Source organism: Tarenaya hassleriana, unplaced genomic scaffold (assembly GCF_000463585.1).
Source record: "Tarenaya hassleriana unplaced genomic scaffold, ASM46358v1 Cleome237, whole genome shotgun sequence".
Lineage (NCBI taxonomy): Eukaryota > Viridiplantae > Streptophyta > Magnoliopsida > Brassicales > Cleomaceae > Tarenaya > Tarenaya hassleriana.
Window position 1 is genome coordinate 106010 of NW_010965677.1, and position 14239 is coordinate 120248.

General features: G+C 41.4%; 3 protein-coding genes across 3 annotated transcripts in view; 2 read left to right on the plus strand and 1 right to left on the minus strand.

Moving 5' to 3' along the window:
- LOC104815496 (DEAD-box ATP-dependent RNA helicase 28) lies at positions 1-4664 on the minus strand. Its single transcript, XM_010543906.1, has 19 exons — positions 4285-4664; positions 4017-4202; positions 3874-3942; positions 3683-3789; positions 3438-3516; positions 3072-3245; positions 2654-2802; positions 2404-2499; positions 2216-2318; positions 2063-2125; positions 1903-1964; positions 1712-1808; positions 1496-1614; positions 1366-1408; positions 1156-1257; positions 927-1019; positions 714-833; positions 336-634; positions 1-223 (listed from the first exon to the last, which is right to left on the minus strand). Exons 1-19 carry the CDS (start codon positions 4642-4644, stop codon positions 208-210), a joined length of 2337 nt encoding a protein of 778 aa, XP_010542208.1. The 5' UTR covers positions 4645-4664; the 3' UTR covers positions 1-207.
- A 472-nt stretch (positions 4665-5136) lies between these two features.
- On the plus strand, positions 5137-9196 carry LOC104815510 (uncharacterized protein At1g04910). The gene is made up of 11 exons (XM_019202753.1): positions 5137-5550; positions 5619-5766; positions 6036-6126; positions 6226-6302; positions 6464-6552; positions 6651-6840; positions 7066-7247; positions 7399-7501; positions 7637-7965; positions 8442-8860; positions 8963-9196. The coding sequence occupies exons 1-10, from the start codon at positions 5435-5437 to the stop codon at positions 8779-8781; spliced, it is 1665 nt and encodes a 554-aa protein (XP_019058298.1). The 5' UTR covers positions 5137-5434; the 3' UTR covers positions 8782-8860; positions 8963-9196.
- A 291-nt stretch (positions 9197-9487) lies between these two features.
- The window catches only part of LOC104815497 (heat shock 70 kDa protein 17), a 5746-nt gene continuing 994 nt past the window's right edge, over positions 9488-14239 (plus strand). The window contains exons 1-11 of the mRNA XM_019202751.1: positions 9488-9510; positions 9989-10778; positions 11003-11235; positions 11548-11707; positions 11963-12208; positions 12299-12435; positions 12539-12881; positions 12983-13144; positions 13314-13385; positions 13483-13583; positions 13697-13768. Of these exons, the coding sequence (XP_019058296.1) occupies positions 9488-9510; positions 9989-10778; positions 11003-11235; positions 11548-11707; positions 11963-12208; positions 12299-12435; positions 12539-12881; positions 12983-13144; positions 13314-13385; positions 13483-13583; positions 13697-13768 (2339 nt within the window). The remainder of the gene's footprint in view (positions 9511-9988; positions 10779-11002; positions 11236-11547; positions 11708-11962; positions 12209-12298; positions 12436-12538; positions 12882-12982; positions 13145-13313; positions 13386-13482; positions 13584-13696; positions 13769-14239) is intronic.

The following is a 14239-nucleotide window of genomic DNA, read 5'->3' on the forward strand; positions in this document are numbered from 1 at the left end:
TGTCTGAACCCAGAATTGGAAATTTAAGACTTTAGAGAATACAGAGTGAGTGTTTGGCTTTCTCGTGAATTGAAATTCCACTCCTAAATTACGGGAGTAAATAGTATAGTAGGTCGCATAATATTATCATTCATAAATTCCTCACATCTCTATAAACAACCTCTTCTTCCGGGCTTCTCTCCTCCATTAGCTTTAAGGCCCCTCCCCTTACCTACGTTTATATCTGGTACACGTCCAAAACACAGATTGAGAATTCCTTTTATGTGTATATATATATATATATAATAATCATTACGTTTTTGTAGAAAGTGGAAACATAAAATAATACTACTTACCGAGATTTGCTCTTGAAGGAGTTGACGGATTTCTTACGAGGTTTGGGTCCAGTTCGGTTCTGTTTCTTCTCGCTCATGTCGCTTTGGAACAGTTCTTTCATCTCTTCGGTTCTTGATTGGTTCCTCTGTCTGGGTCTGCTGTTGCTCTGTTTCTTCCCCGAACTTCTCTCCATCTTTCCAGAGTCCAAAGCCCTCTTCTTTGCTTTCACTGCCTTGGCTCTCCTGTATCCAACTTCTACCATCGATATTCCCTTCTTCTCTCCTCCCTCCTCCTTCTTGCTCTTCTTCAAATCCCTTCCCTGAAACAAAAACTCACCCGTTATATATGAGACTAACGTTGAAGCCACCGCCCAACCACATGGCATGATCGATACGTACTCTTGACTTTTGTGGTCGCTGCTCTTCTCCTTCTTCTTCTTCCTCGTCTTCTTCTCCCTCCTCCTCTAGCATCTCTCTTGCTGCTTCCAGCTTTCTACGCTTTTTCCTTGGCAGATTTTTCTGCCCCCCGAAGAAAACACAATGAATTTAAGTTTTTTGAAAAAAAAAAGAAAGACAGAGATTACGCAACTGAAACTGAAAGCACAAAACAACCTCGCGTTCCCGTCTCCTCTTCTCCTTCATCTTGAGTTCCTCTGCTTGCTCTGCACTCATCATCTCGCTTCCCGAACCTTTCCCAGCAGATTCCTGTCCATTAACAGATATCTAAGTTACTCAGGAAAAAAGGGTATCCTCTTACCTTTTTTTTTTGGAACAATGGAAGACACCTAGAGAAAGTGTCTTCGGAGATACATAAAAGATAGAAAAAAAAAGAAAGAAAGACCTTCTCAGTCTTGGCCACAAGTCTCTTTTCCTTCTCTGTCAAGAACCAAGTCCTTTTTGGGCGTGAAAATATCTCATCCCTGTGTGCAATCATATTCTCTGCCTGCAGACAGAATAATGATCTTTTATGAACGAGATGCTCCATTTTCAAATCAAACCAGTCACAAAATGAGAAATACTCTTGCAACATAATGAACCCGACTTTTTATACCTTTGCAGCTTCCATTTCAGCTTTCCTTAGTGCTCTCTCTTCCCTGCAATATATGACAAAGCCTTAATGCATTTGGAAGAAGAAATTGCCCACGAGAAAGAATTAAATAGCTGATGGGTTTGACTAATACCTCTCTTCTTGAAGAACGACAGAAACTTGATCTTCCATTTGCTCAATTATCTGACACCACTTAGTGATTGATTGCTCAGAGACGACTCGGCTTTTCAACTTTGAACCAACCTTTTTTGACTGATAGTCGAAGAAATAGATCCAGACAAAATGTCAAAACCAGCAGGGAAACGAGACGGGGAGAAGCAGGATCTGGAAATGTTTCAGGATCACTCACTATGGATTTCAAAAGGGGTCGGTCACTGTCAGTCACGAATGTAACTGCATATCCTTCCCTTCCAGCCCTAGCTGTCCTACCTACCCGATGAACATAGCTGCAACATAGACAGAGGAAAATCGTCCTCACAAAAGTTAAAAGCCAAGGCACTTGATATATTTGGTATATTTAACATTATTATAACCTTATACCTGTCAAGTTCACGTGGACATGCATAGTTTATAACTGTTTGAACACCAATGATGTCAAGCCCCTGGGAAAATAAAAAACCGAGTATTCAAGCATCAAATATAAAGCACTACACCTCAAAAAGAAAAATCATAGCTATAATAACGTATAAGTAGTACTCACTCGAGCAGCCACATCGGTCGCAATGAGAAAATCCACCTCTTGCTTCCTGAAAAGTTCCAAAGACTAATATGCAAATGACACCGTTAATGATTTTGTCAATACCAATAGAGAGTTATTCATGAATAGAGTAGTTTGATGAAATGAGCTTCTCACATCAAGGCGTTGTGCTTGAGTAAGGTTTCCATGAAGCTCAGCTGCTCTGAGACCAGTTAGTCCAAATAAAATCTTCAATCTATGAGCAGCTTGCTTTGTTCCACTGAGATTAAAAAAAAATCTCTAATTAAACGTGGAAACCCAAAGTTTGATGGTAAAAAAGCACCACTGGTCTAGTCATATTTAACCTGAAGATTATAACTTTGGATTTAAAAGTCCTTGTGCACAATGAAAGAAGGACAGCTTCCTGGTTCGCCTCACGAGTCCTGCGTATTCTTATCACCCTATAGAGGGTGAAGGCACAAAAAACTCGGTGAATAGAGTATTGTATAAAGTGAATAATATAAAAATCGCCATGTTATGAATTAAAAATTGCCAGAAGATGAAGAATAATGCCCGGGAGAAGGTTGGGAAGAATTTACGTAGCCGATCACTTACTCTTCAGTCAATCCCGCAGGCCTTCTTGCTGATGGGTCCGCTGAGAGTCGCAATGGTTTTGTCAGGGAAAGTTTGACAAGTTCTTTAACTTCTTCAGTCATTGTAGCTGAGAAGAGCATTGTTTGCCTTCTCTTGGGGCATAAGCGAACCTGCAAGCACAAAACCAGCAATGAACATCTGTACAGAAAGCAAGCCAAGAACACATTACCCGTCCTCTAAAAGCTGAGAACTTAGTTAACATGTAACCTAGAAGAATCTCAAGAGGATTGGAGGTTGCTTTTTTATGGAAAGATTAATGATGGCATGACAACTTCCAATAAGCAAAGACAAGACAAAGGATTTGCTGTTCAACGATAAGCGGGAGTTCAATAGGATCAAACACATCAAAGAATGCAGAGTAAAGAGACAGGAAATATACCAGCTCCTGTATTTCAGTGGCAAACCCAGTCTGGAGGAGACGATCTGCTTCGTCGAGAATCAAAACTGCAAGGTCATCCAAATGTACTGACATAGAATTCCGCAAATGATCTATCATGCGTCCAGGAGTTGCCACAACAATGTCTGGCATTGACCTCAGAACTACCTCTTGTTCCTGATATATACGAAATATGATATAGTTAACATTTTCGCTAAGCATATTAGAGGGAAGAAGAATGTGTTCAGATGATAAAAAAATGTAACTCAAATCGCAAATCTGATAATATTAGAAAATTACATATAATTTCAGTTAAACACATGAAGGATTTGTAACAGATTCGCAACTTAAGATGGACAACATACATACCTTTACAGAAAGCCCTCCTACAATCAACCCGCATTTGATATCCGTAAACTGAGCAATTTTCTGAATCATACTGTGTATCCTGCATCACGGTCAGAAATAAAACAGACTATACCGTTAGCAATACCATACTTGACAAAAATACTAAGAAGAGAATCACCGGCAATACAAAAAACCAAACCAAAAGGATCCAAAGTAGTAGCATTTGGACAGAGATGAAGCGTAGAACATGGAAATAGATTACTTACTGGACAGCCAATTCCCTTGTAGGGGTAAGAATAAGAACTCTGGTTGCTGCAACTCGTTTAGGACGAAATAATAGCCTTTCTAAAGTAGGCAATGCAAACGCCGCAGTCTAAAAGCCAGAGAAACTCAAGTCATATGGTGAAACACAGAACGTATACTGAAGAAAAACACAAACCTATCACAGAATGCATACCTTCCCTGATCCAGTGATGGCGCTCGCACAAATATCACGCCCAGTAAGTGCCAAAGGTATGCATGCCGCCTACAAATGCGATGCTACCGATTTAGACAAAATGCAAAGGGCTAAACCGAAATTCATACGGGAAGAAAACGGACCTGAATAGGGGTAGGTTTCGCATACCCCAGAGCTTCGCAAGCTCGGAGCAGTGGACGGGATAGATTCAACTCAATAAAAGAATTGGCATGAAAGGAAACTCCTTCTACAGGAGCGAAGAACGGCTTGGCACTAACGTCTTCTTCGTTTGGCCGACCTGTTTCATCGTCGTCTGATCGGTATTCTTCCTGCTCGATAAAAAACCAATTACCAATTCAATTACTCGACAATAAAATCAATAGTGAATCCCAGCCACGGAATCAGACATACTTGTTTGTCGGGCTCGGAATCTGAGGCGCTGTCGTCTTCGTTGTCCCCAGGGATTGGAAGTGAATGTTGCTGGCGAACTTTAGAGATCTTCTCGTCGAGGGAAGTGGTGTGGCGGCGTGCGTGTTCTTCCCCCACCGAGCTCGAATAAGCTGCGAAGTCCCACGGAGACTGCTTGTCACGAACTCGTTTCGTGGTAGGTTTCTCCTCATCGTCATGACCGTCATCCTCTTCTTCAACCCGACCTTGAAGCTCTTCTGATTCGGATTCTTCATCTACGTCTTCGTCATGGCTTTCATCGTCGTGTTCAGAGATATCGCGCTCTTCATCACTGGGAGGTTCAAACAGGAAACTCGAACCCATTGCCAGTTGCTAGGGTTTAATTTCGAACGGAAGAGGAGTTTACCTATATCTATATAACGCAGGAATCTAAATAGAAAAAGGGGCTCTTTAATATGGGCCTTTATGGGCCTACCACCGAAGCCCATTAAATACATTCATTTGGGTACATATTCGGTTGAAAGAAGTTGATCCATGGGCCGGGGGAGTAGCGACGAACACGTGGCATGGTTCCCGTGTCCTCGCCGTAATAATACTAATATTGACAAAAACTGCACGCCTGAAATTGTACGAAAACAACCTTACATAATACGACACTTTTGATATCTTAAATCTGTAATTACGTATTTCGTTATTAAATTTCGAATAGCCGCGTCACATAAATTTAGATATCCAACGTTCCATTTTCATAAGGGTTTTGTGAGGTGAAAAACCAATTTATTTCCCAAAAAAGAAAAAAGAGGCGCATCATTATTTATCACTATGAGCGTTATTAATTAATGCAAATCATACGATATGGGAACCGAAACAAAAAGGGAAAGAAGTAGGCTTCCCTTCTCTCTCTCGCTCCTCCTCCATCGTCACCGTTGCGAAATATCCCAAGCTACAGAGAGTTCTTCACCAACACCTTTTTCGCTTCCTCTAAAACCCTAATCGTCCGATCTGTCTTGCCTTCGAGCTCAGCACTCTCCGGCGGGGCTTTTCTTTGTCTCTCCGGCACCAGATTTCGCGGTTCCCCCGATTCTCGCAGCGTCGGGGATGGCATTGTTGTGGAATCAGATATGAAATCGGTCTCCGGGGGGCTTTTGTTGCTATGGGCGTCGCCGATGTGTGGAGGTTCAGCTTGAGACGGCCGTCGAACCTGCCTCTGCCTCTACTGCAGCACCCGAACGGCGGGGGGAACAAGAAAAAGTTCTGGAGGTGGCGATCCTCTGCGGCGCAGCCCAGGAAACCGGTTCCGTGGACGCGTCTCTGCGGATTCATGCGAGGTGGCGATCCTCTGCGGCGCAGCCCAGGAAACCGGTTCCGTGGACGCGTCTCTGCGGATTCATGCTCTTCGCCTTGGGGCTCATCTCACTCTTCACCGGTCACGTCGTCTCCCACCTCGAATGGTATTCTCAGCGGCTGGGCCACCGGAGCTTTCTGGTAACTCTCTAAGAGTGCAGCTTCACTTAACTTCAGATTTCGTTTTCTTAGTGAAACTGAGTTCCCCTACGGTTGTGATGCTTCATTTCGCGACAAATTGCTACGTATCTCGCAGAATTTGCCAATCATTTTGCGACTGCTATATCCTTTCTTTCCGTCGGTTAGCACAAGAGCCGTAATAGGATTTCAGACATACCTTCATTTAGATTTAGAAAGAAGGTCGAAGGTTTTGGATTTCTCTGTTAAGCTTCGTGGAACATGTTTCGCAGGATATGAGCCGCCGAGATCCGATTGATATATGGAAGTCAAAATATTCGAAATTCTTCTACGGATGCAGTGACAGAGGGAAAAAATTTCCTTGTAAGTTAACCGTTTCAATAATTGAATTTCCCTACGGAAATAGATTACTTAAAATTTGTACATTCTCTCACATTTCTTTTCCTCTTGTTGGGTATGCAGCTGCTGTCCGTGAGCGATCCTCCAACGGGTATTTGCTCATTGCAGCAAGTGGAGGGCTCAATCAGCAAAGGACAGGAGTAAGTGCTTTTGGCTGGTTCAAGTTGTGTTTTTACCAACAATAAAAGGAACCACAGGAGATACTGTATAAGATTTTCATGATGTTGATGTTTGCCTTCCTCTTCTGAATGTTTGCTGATGCCTTTTGCGTTTGTTTGTAAAATAACTGTTTTTCGAGTAGATAACAGATGCGGTGGTTGTGGCCCGGATTCTAAATGCTACTTTAGTAGTACCCGAGCTGGATCACCATTCCTTTTGGAAGGATGACAGGTAACTAGAACAGACAAGTATTCTGTTGGGATTCATTTTTTCTCAATCCGTTGCAAAGTCACCGATTTAGTGAAAACGTTATTTTGCTATGCATGCAGTGACTTTGCTGACATTTTTGACGTAAATTGGTTCATCTCTTCTCTCTCCAAAGACGTGACTATAGTAAAGAGAGTTCCTGATAAAATCATGCGGTCAATGGAGAAGCCTCCTTACACCATGCGTGTTCCCAGAAAGTCTCCTCCTGAGTATTATCTTGATCAAGTACTGCCAATCCTCTTAAGAAGACGCGTAAGACCATTTCTCCTGGCTTTCAACTTGTACATGGCCATTCATTTATATGGAAATGGGGTATTATGGGTGTTAGTTTAGCCTTAGTATACGCTGCTAACCTTCATGATTTCCTTTATTTTAGTATCTACACATGTTTTCTCAGTTGGCAAAGAGATTTCTTTCTGTGGTTTGGTTTCATTCTATGGGTTATAAGCCTCTTTTTTGCTTTTTGGGTTCTTGCAGGTTTTACAGTTGACAAAATTTGACTATAGATTAACAAACGACCTGGACGAAGAGCTACAAAAAATGCGGTGCAGGGTCAATTATCATGCTTTAAGATTCACAAAACCTATACAATCACTTGGGATGAAAGTGGTCAAGAGAATGAGAAAGATGGCCAAACGTTTTATTGCTGTTCACTTGAGGTTTGCCATCCTACTTTACAAACCTGTGTGCCAACGGATTGATTTGGTTGCCTCATTCTATTATGCCTTACTTCTTCACGACCAACAAACTGGAGTAAATAAATATTCTGTTTTTTTTCTCTGCTCATAAACAGACTGTTCATAATTACAGGTTTGAGCCCGATATGCTAGCCTTCTCCAGTTGTTATTTTGGTGGGGGTGACAAAGAGCGAACTGAGCTGGGAGAAATTAGAAAGAGATGGGACACATTGCCTGTGAGTTGACAAGCTCCTTTTTCATTTCCCCTTACCACTTTCTTCTTATTATAGAACAGTGTTGTTATGCAAGTGAATGTCTCCTGTATCGGGTTTTTTTAAGTTAAAAACATCTCCTATTTTTAATAAATGCAGGATCTGAGCCCTCTAGAAGAGAGAAAGCGTGGTAAATGCCCTTTAACCCCTCAGGAAGTGGGTTTGATGCTGCGTGCTCTTGGCTTCGGAAATGGTACGTATATTTATGTTGCGTCTGGAGAAATTTACGGTGGTGAGGAGACACTACAACCCCTCAGAGAGCTTTTCCCAAACTTTTACACAAAGGAGATGCTTGCCAATGATGAAATCATGCCTTTCCTTCGCTATTCTTCACGTCTTGCTGCCATTGACTACATTGTTTGCGATGAGAGTGATGTTTTTATCACTAACAACAATGGAAATATGGCCAAGATCCTTGCAGGCCGAAGGTAATTAATTATAATACTCCACATATGCTCTCTCTCTGTGTAAGTTCTCTAGTATTCATCTGGGTCGTTTCTTTAGAAAGAAGCGAGTTTGGTGCGGTTGTTAAACAGGCTAGGGGAAATTATATATTGATTTTGGCGTTTTCTGCTACCGTTTAGACGATGCCTTGCAAAGATTTTGGTTTTGGTTTCTGCTACCTGTTGTTAAACAGGCTAGAGCAAATAAGTAGAGAGTAATATAGAGCTTTTTGGAATGCATATTATTTTTCTGGTTTTGGGCCTTTTGGCACAAGGGGATGAAAGTGATTTGCGTTGGGTATTATCATAGAACCACCTTGCATCTTGTTTGTATTGTTCGTTAGGAGTGTATTTGATTGTCAATAATTTTGTGTTGGCATGTGATTTATTGCATTACAAATGTGATCATTTACTTCTGAATATATGAATCACTAAACATTTTCTCCTTTGTGACTTGAAAGGAGATACATGGGGCACAAGAGGACCATCCGGCCAAATGCGAAGAAGCTAAGTGCATTGTTCATGGACCGGGAAAAGATGGACTGGCAAACCTTTGCCAAGAAGGTAAAAGCTTGTCAGCGTGGATTCATGGGCGACCCAGATGAGATCAGACCTGGACGTGGAGAATTCCATGAGTTCCCTCAGTCTTGTATATGTCAGAGGCCTTTCTCCTATGACAAACCCGTCAACAACAACAACGAGGAAGAAGACAACCTAGACGGGAACAACACGACTAGCCCCGGGCATGATCATGTGTTGTCTTTGGCAGACGATGAACGAGATGAAGTTTTCCCTGACTAGACTTCTGGCCCTACTCTTCAACCTGGGCATCAATGGAGGTCTGATTGATTGCCCCATCGCCAGATTTTACTGCGACCAGGTCAGTATTATCCGTAACCGTGTTGGGGGTTTTCAGCAATGGATTGTAGATATGGTTGAAGGGGGATCTAAGAAAGTGATTTCATTTTCATTTCAATGCTAGGAGGAGATCAATTCAGATACAGGAGAAATCAGATCCTGTTTCTAGAGGGTTTGCTGCAAGTGTTCATAGGTAGACGATACTAGGTATACATCCCTCCCTTCCTCTTTATTTCCTTTGCCAAAAATCCAATTCCCGGGGGTATTGTATTGTGTTTTGTGCTGTCTTTTTTTTTTTGGCAATCCAGTTTCTGTATTATCTCCTTTACTTAGTCTGCATATTTTCATATTTTTATTTTATTGGCGGGTTCAAATCGAATAGAACTTATGAATTTGGAAAACATACAATGAAATAAAAGAAACGAGAGCAGACAGCTACAAAATTGAACAAGATTGGATTTGAATTAGAATTAAAGAGATACTAGCAGTGTAACATTGACCGAAAAATATGGGTTCGAATTCCAACTCCTGACCCACCAACAACTGTACAGCGATCTAAAGAGCAACACCTCCACTCCAGACGTCTCATATCTCTCCACGTGTCCTTTCCGACACCTGTTTTTCTCTCATTGGTCCGTCCTTCAAATAGATGCCACGTCAGTTGTTTGGCAGGTTTGTGTACGTCCCCTCCCCTCCGGGTCGTCGTCGTCAAAGTTTCCCGAGAACCAAACGGAAAATTTAAATCAAGAAATCACGCTGCCGGAGAATGCGATCGGAGCGCTTCAACTGGTTAATCACCTTCCCTCATTCTTAAAATTGTTGTTATTTTATTGCATTTGCACTGCACCTAGATTTACTTCTGCGCTCTCTCTGCTCATCGGAATTTTCTTTGAATCCCCGTCTGTTTTCCGAGAAAATTACTTGAATCTTTACTTTTCTTTGTTTGTGATTATTCGCATATATGTACATTGAGTCTCCGGTTCTGCTCTACCCTTTTCTAGTGCTAGTTCGTCGGTTTTCTTTGCGCCCAGACAGACAGATTCCAGTGTGAATCTATCACAGTTTGATTATCTAGCGCAGTTTCTCTTTCGTCTGGATTTCTGATGTTTCTAGGGTTTTGGTCTAATGCTTTTGGTTATGCCTTTTTCAGAAGAAAATTGAGTCTCCCTCACCGAAATCTAGGGAAGATGTTATCTAGGTTAGTGGTTTTCTTGTCCTTGCTATGGCTACTCGCTGTCCCTACGGAATCGGCTGTTTCGAGTGTAGATCTAGGTTCAGAATGGCTGAAAGTTGCGGTAGTCAATTTAAAACGGAGACAGAGCCCAATCTCTGTAGCCATTAACGAGATGTCCAAGAGAAAATCTCCAGCTTTAGTGGCATTCCAGTCAGACACTCGGCTAATTGGTGAGGAAGCCGCTGGACTAACGGCTCCGGACCCCGATAAAGTCTATTCCCTGTTGAGAGATATGGTAGGGAAACCATTCAAACACGTCAAGGATTTCATCGATTCGATGTACTTTCCATTTGATATTGTAGAAGATTCCAGAGGTGCTGTAGGCATCAAAGTTGACGACGATTCAACAGTTTACTCGGTAGAAGAGTTGTTAGCTATGATCTTGGGTTATGCCTCAAATCTAGCGGAGTTCCATGCGAAAGTCCCAGTGAAGGATGTGGTTATCTCAGTTCCACCATACTTTGGACAGGCTGAAAGAAGAGGCTTGCACCAAGCTGCTCAGTTGGCTGGCATTAATGTGCTTACCCTGATTAATGAGCATTCTGGTGCTGCTTTACAGTATGGGATTGATAAGGATTTCTCAAATGAGTCGAGGCATGTCATATTCTATGATATGGGCTCGAGCAGTACTTACGCAGCCCTTGTCTATTACTCAGCTTATAATGAGAAGGAATTTGGCAAGACTGTTTCTGTCAACCAGTTTCAGGTTGCTTAACATCTGTTCTTTAGTTTCCTCCCATAATACTCTTATATATATTTTGTTGATTTGTCAAGTTTATGTTCTTTTGTAGTTTCCATTTTTTTCTGTGAAAATTGTTTGTATTTACTTGCTTAACATCTGTTCTTTAGTTTCCTCGTCTAGGTTTAGTATCGGATGTGTTTTGGATCTTTTGGTTCGTTTACGTGTGGATAAAAGACATGTTTATGCAGGTCAAGGATATCAGATGGGACTCGGAACTGGGAGGACATAATATGGAGATGCGCTTGGTGGAGTATTTTGCAGATGAGTTTAATAAACAACTTGGTAATGGAGTTGACGTGAGGAAGTTCCCCAAAGCAATGGCTAAATTAAAGAAACAGGTCAAACGGACCAAGGAAATTTTGAGTGCAAACACTATGGCTCCAATTTCTGTCGAATCTCTCCATGATGACCGTGACTTCAGGTATTTAGTGCTATTTCCTGTAGATAAGGATAACTTTGTTATATCAAGGTTGCCAAATGTTCCCAGTTGACTGAGTATTGGCTTAGTAAAATCTTGAAAGGATCCACGGATCTTCTCCAGATTTTCTTTGGCAGGTAGGATTGTTAACCATGAGCTATTGGGATACAGATAGCTCTTTTATGCAATTTCAAAGCTGTAGTTACTCTTGGGATTTCTTTGTTTAATTTCTGGAACATGCACGTTAATGTGATGTGATTGGTTTTGTTTATGCAATGCAAATGTTGTGCTGTAATATTTTCAATCTTCTTTCAGGAGCACAATTTCCCGTGAGAAATTTGAGGAACTCTGTGAGGATTTGTGGGAGAGATCTCTTACACCTCTGAAAGAAGTGCTCAAACATTCGGGACTTAAGGTTGACGATATATATGCGGTGGAGCTAATAGGAGGAGCTACCAGGGTTCCAAAACTACAGGTTGGAATATCTGCTTTCATTTCATGCCTGCTAAGCCATTCACGTCATATAAATTTCTTTTATTCAACTCCAGTAGTTGGGGTGACATGCATGAGTAAGTTCTAGGCCAGCATATCTCTCCATGCTTTTCACCTAAAGTTGTGAAAGTTCTTTGGCTTTATGATATAATTTAGGCCCTAACTCCACCACAAAATCTACTTTCCTGATCTAGTAAAGATCTGAGTGTCTCATCATGTATGATATGAATTATGACAGAGCAAACTCCAAGAATTTCTTGGAAAGCAAGACCTGGACAAACATCTGGATGCTGATGAGGCTATTGTTTTGGGTGCGGCATTACATGCTGCTAACTTGAGTGATGGAATTAAAATGAAACGTAGACTAGGTATAATTGATGGCTCCCCCTATGGTCTTCTAGTCGAGTTGGAAGGGCCTGATGTTCAGAAAGATGAGAGCACAAAGCAGCTGCTCGTACCAAGGATGAAAAAACTACCAAGCAAGGTATTTGTAAAACCAACGACCTCACAAAAATTGGAGCTGATTAAGAGTATTTCTGCCCTGTAATAATTGTATGTCCCGATTCTATGACAGATGTTCAGATCCTTTATCCTGAGCAAAGATTTTGAAGTGTCACTTGCTTATGAAAGCGAGGATCTTTTACCCCTGGGGACAACATCCCCTGTGTTTGCACGGTATTCGGTTTCTGGTTTGGCAGATGCAACTGAGAAGTAAGAATCAAAAGTTTGTTCGTCTGTTAGCTGTCCACTAGGAGTGAACCATTTATTAAATTTTTGGATACAACTAACAGATAGAAGTTTTTTATTTGAACAGGTATTCGTCACGGAATCTATCGGCCCCTATCAAAGCAAATTTACACTTCTCACTAAGTCGAAGTGGAATTCTCAGTTTGGATCGGGCAGAAGCTGTTGTTGAAATCACAGAATGGGTAGAAGTTCCTAAGAAGAATGTGACTGTTGATAACAACACAACAACAGCTACAGCGAATGTATCTGCTGAAGCTGCTTCTGATGAAAATTTGCAAGAAAATAAAGAAAATCTGCAAGGTGATGTTGGGAATAGCACTGAATCAAATTCAACTGCTGAAGAACCAACAGTGCTTGACCTTGGCACAGAAAGAAAACTGAAAAAGAGGACATTCCGCCTTCCTCTGAAGGTATTTCTAGCTTACAGACTATAATTTTCTTTGGCTTTAGTTACATTCCTGGAATTCCTAGAATATTCTTAACCAATCACGTTCAAATGTATTACTTTTAGGTAGTTGAGAAGACTGTTGGACTGGGAATGCCTTTGTCGAAAGAGTCTCTTGCTGAAGCTAAAAGAAAATTAGAAGCCTTGGACAAGAAAGATGCAGAGCGGAAAAGGACCGCTGAGTTAAAAAATAGCCTTGAATCTTATATATATGCTACTAAAGAGAAGGTGCGTTGATTAACAAGCATTTCACTTTACTTGATTGCTGTATTTGTCTTAATTCTTCATTTTCTTATAGCTATTTGCCTATTGGCATTCTCCCAGATTTATATATTTTGGTTAAATAGATTTCTGCTCGCCCTCCTGACAATGCTCCTTGGCGATTGTCCTCCTACAGCTTGAAACACTGGAATTTGAAAAGATATCTACACAAGAAGAACGACAGTCATTTATCGAGAAGCTTGATCAAGTACGTGTCTTTTCTTGTCCTACACCACTGTAGAACTTCTGCGCAACTCGAAAGATTTTGTGGTATGTGTTTTGACACTGAATCATGTATGCGTCAGGTGCAAGACTGGCTGTATATGGATGGTGAGGATGCTAATGCCACGGAGTTTCAGGACCACCTTGACTCGCTAAAAGCCATCGGCAGCCCCATATCTTTCAGGTGAACTGCCTGCTTTTTGTTGAATCTTTTGAGCTTTCTAAAAAGCTTTTTATGGAACACCGCAGGTTGCACTAGCTGTATATTCATATGTCTTCTTGGCTGTATGCAAACAGGTCGGAAGCGCTTACTGCTCGCCCTGTGGCATCTGAATATGCTCGAAAGTACCTCACTGAACTGCGAGAGGTACCCTACAGGACATGTATCTGACATCTTAGGTTAGAGCGCTAGAAATTTTATAGGAAGAATCACTTTGGCATCCTACTCAGGCACAGTGGGAGTGGTTCCAGCTTCCGATTATAGAACAAGTGCCTTTTGCGCACTCTGTTTTTTTTTTATGCTCAACGCATATGACTGAGTAGAAGCATGTTAGAGAAGGTTAATATATGTATCAATTATCAATCTCTGTTATGCCTTGTTGAGTAGTTTCAGGAGGGTCTAGATAATCGGACAAATGTCTACTAGTTGTAGATGTAGTTATTAGTTAGTCTTAACCCAAAGCCACCATTGTTTTTAGGCACTAAATGTTACTTTTTCATCATTAAATGAGCACTTGGAGTTCGGTGTTGGGTTTTGCTCGTGCAAATGTATGGTTTTGTGATGTCTGTTCAGGACAAACCCATTAGGCTAACTTTGTTTTTTTTTGGGGGGGGGGGGGG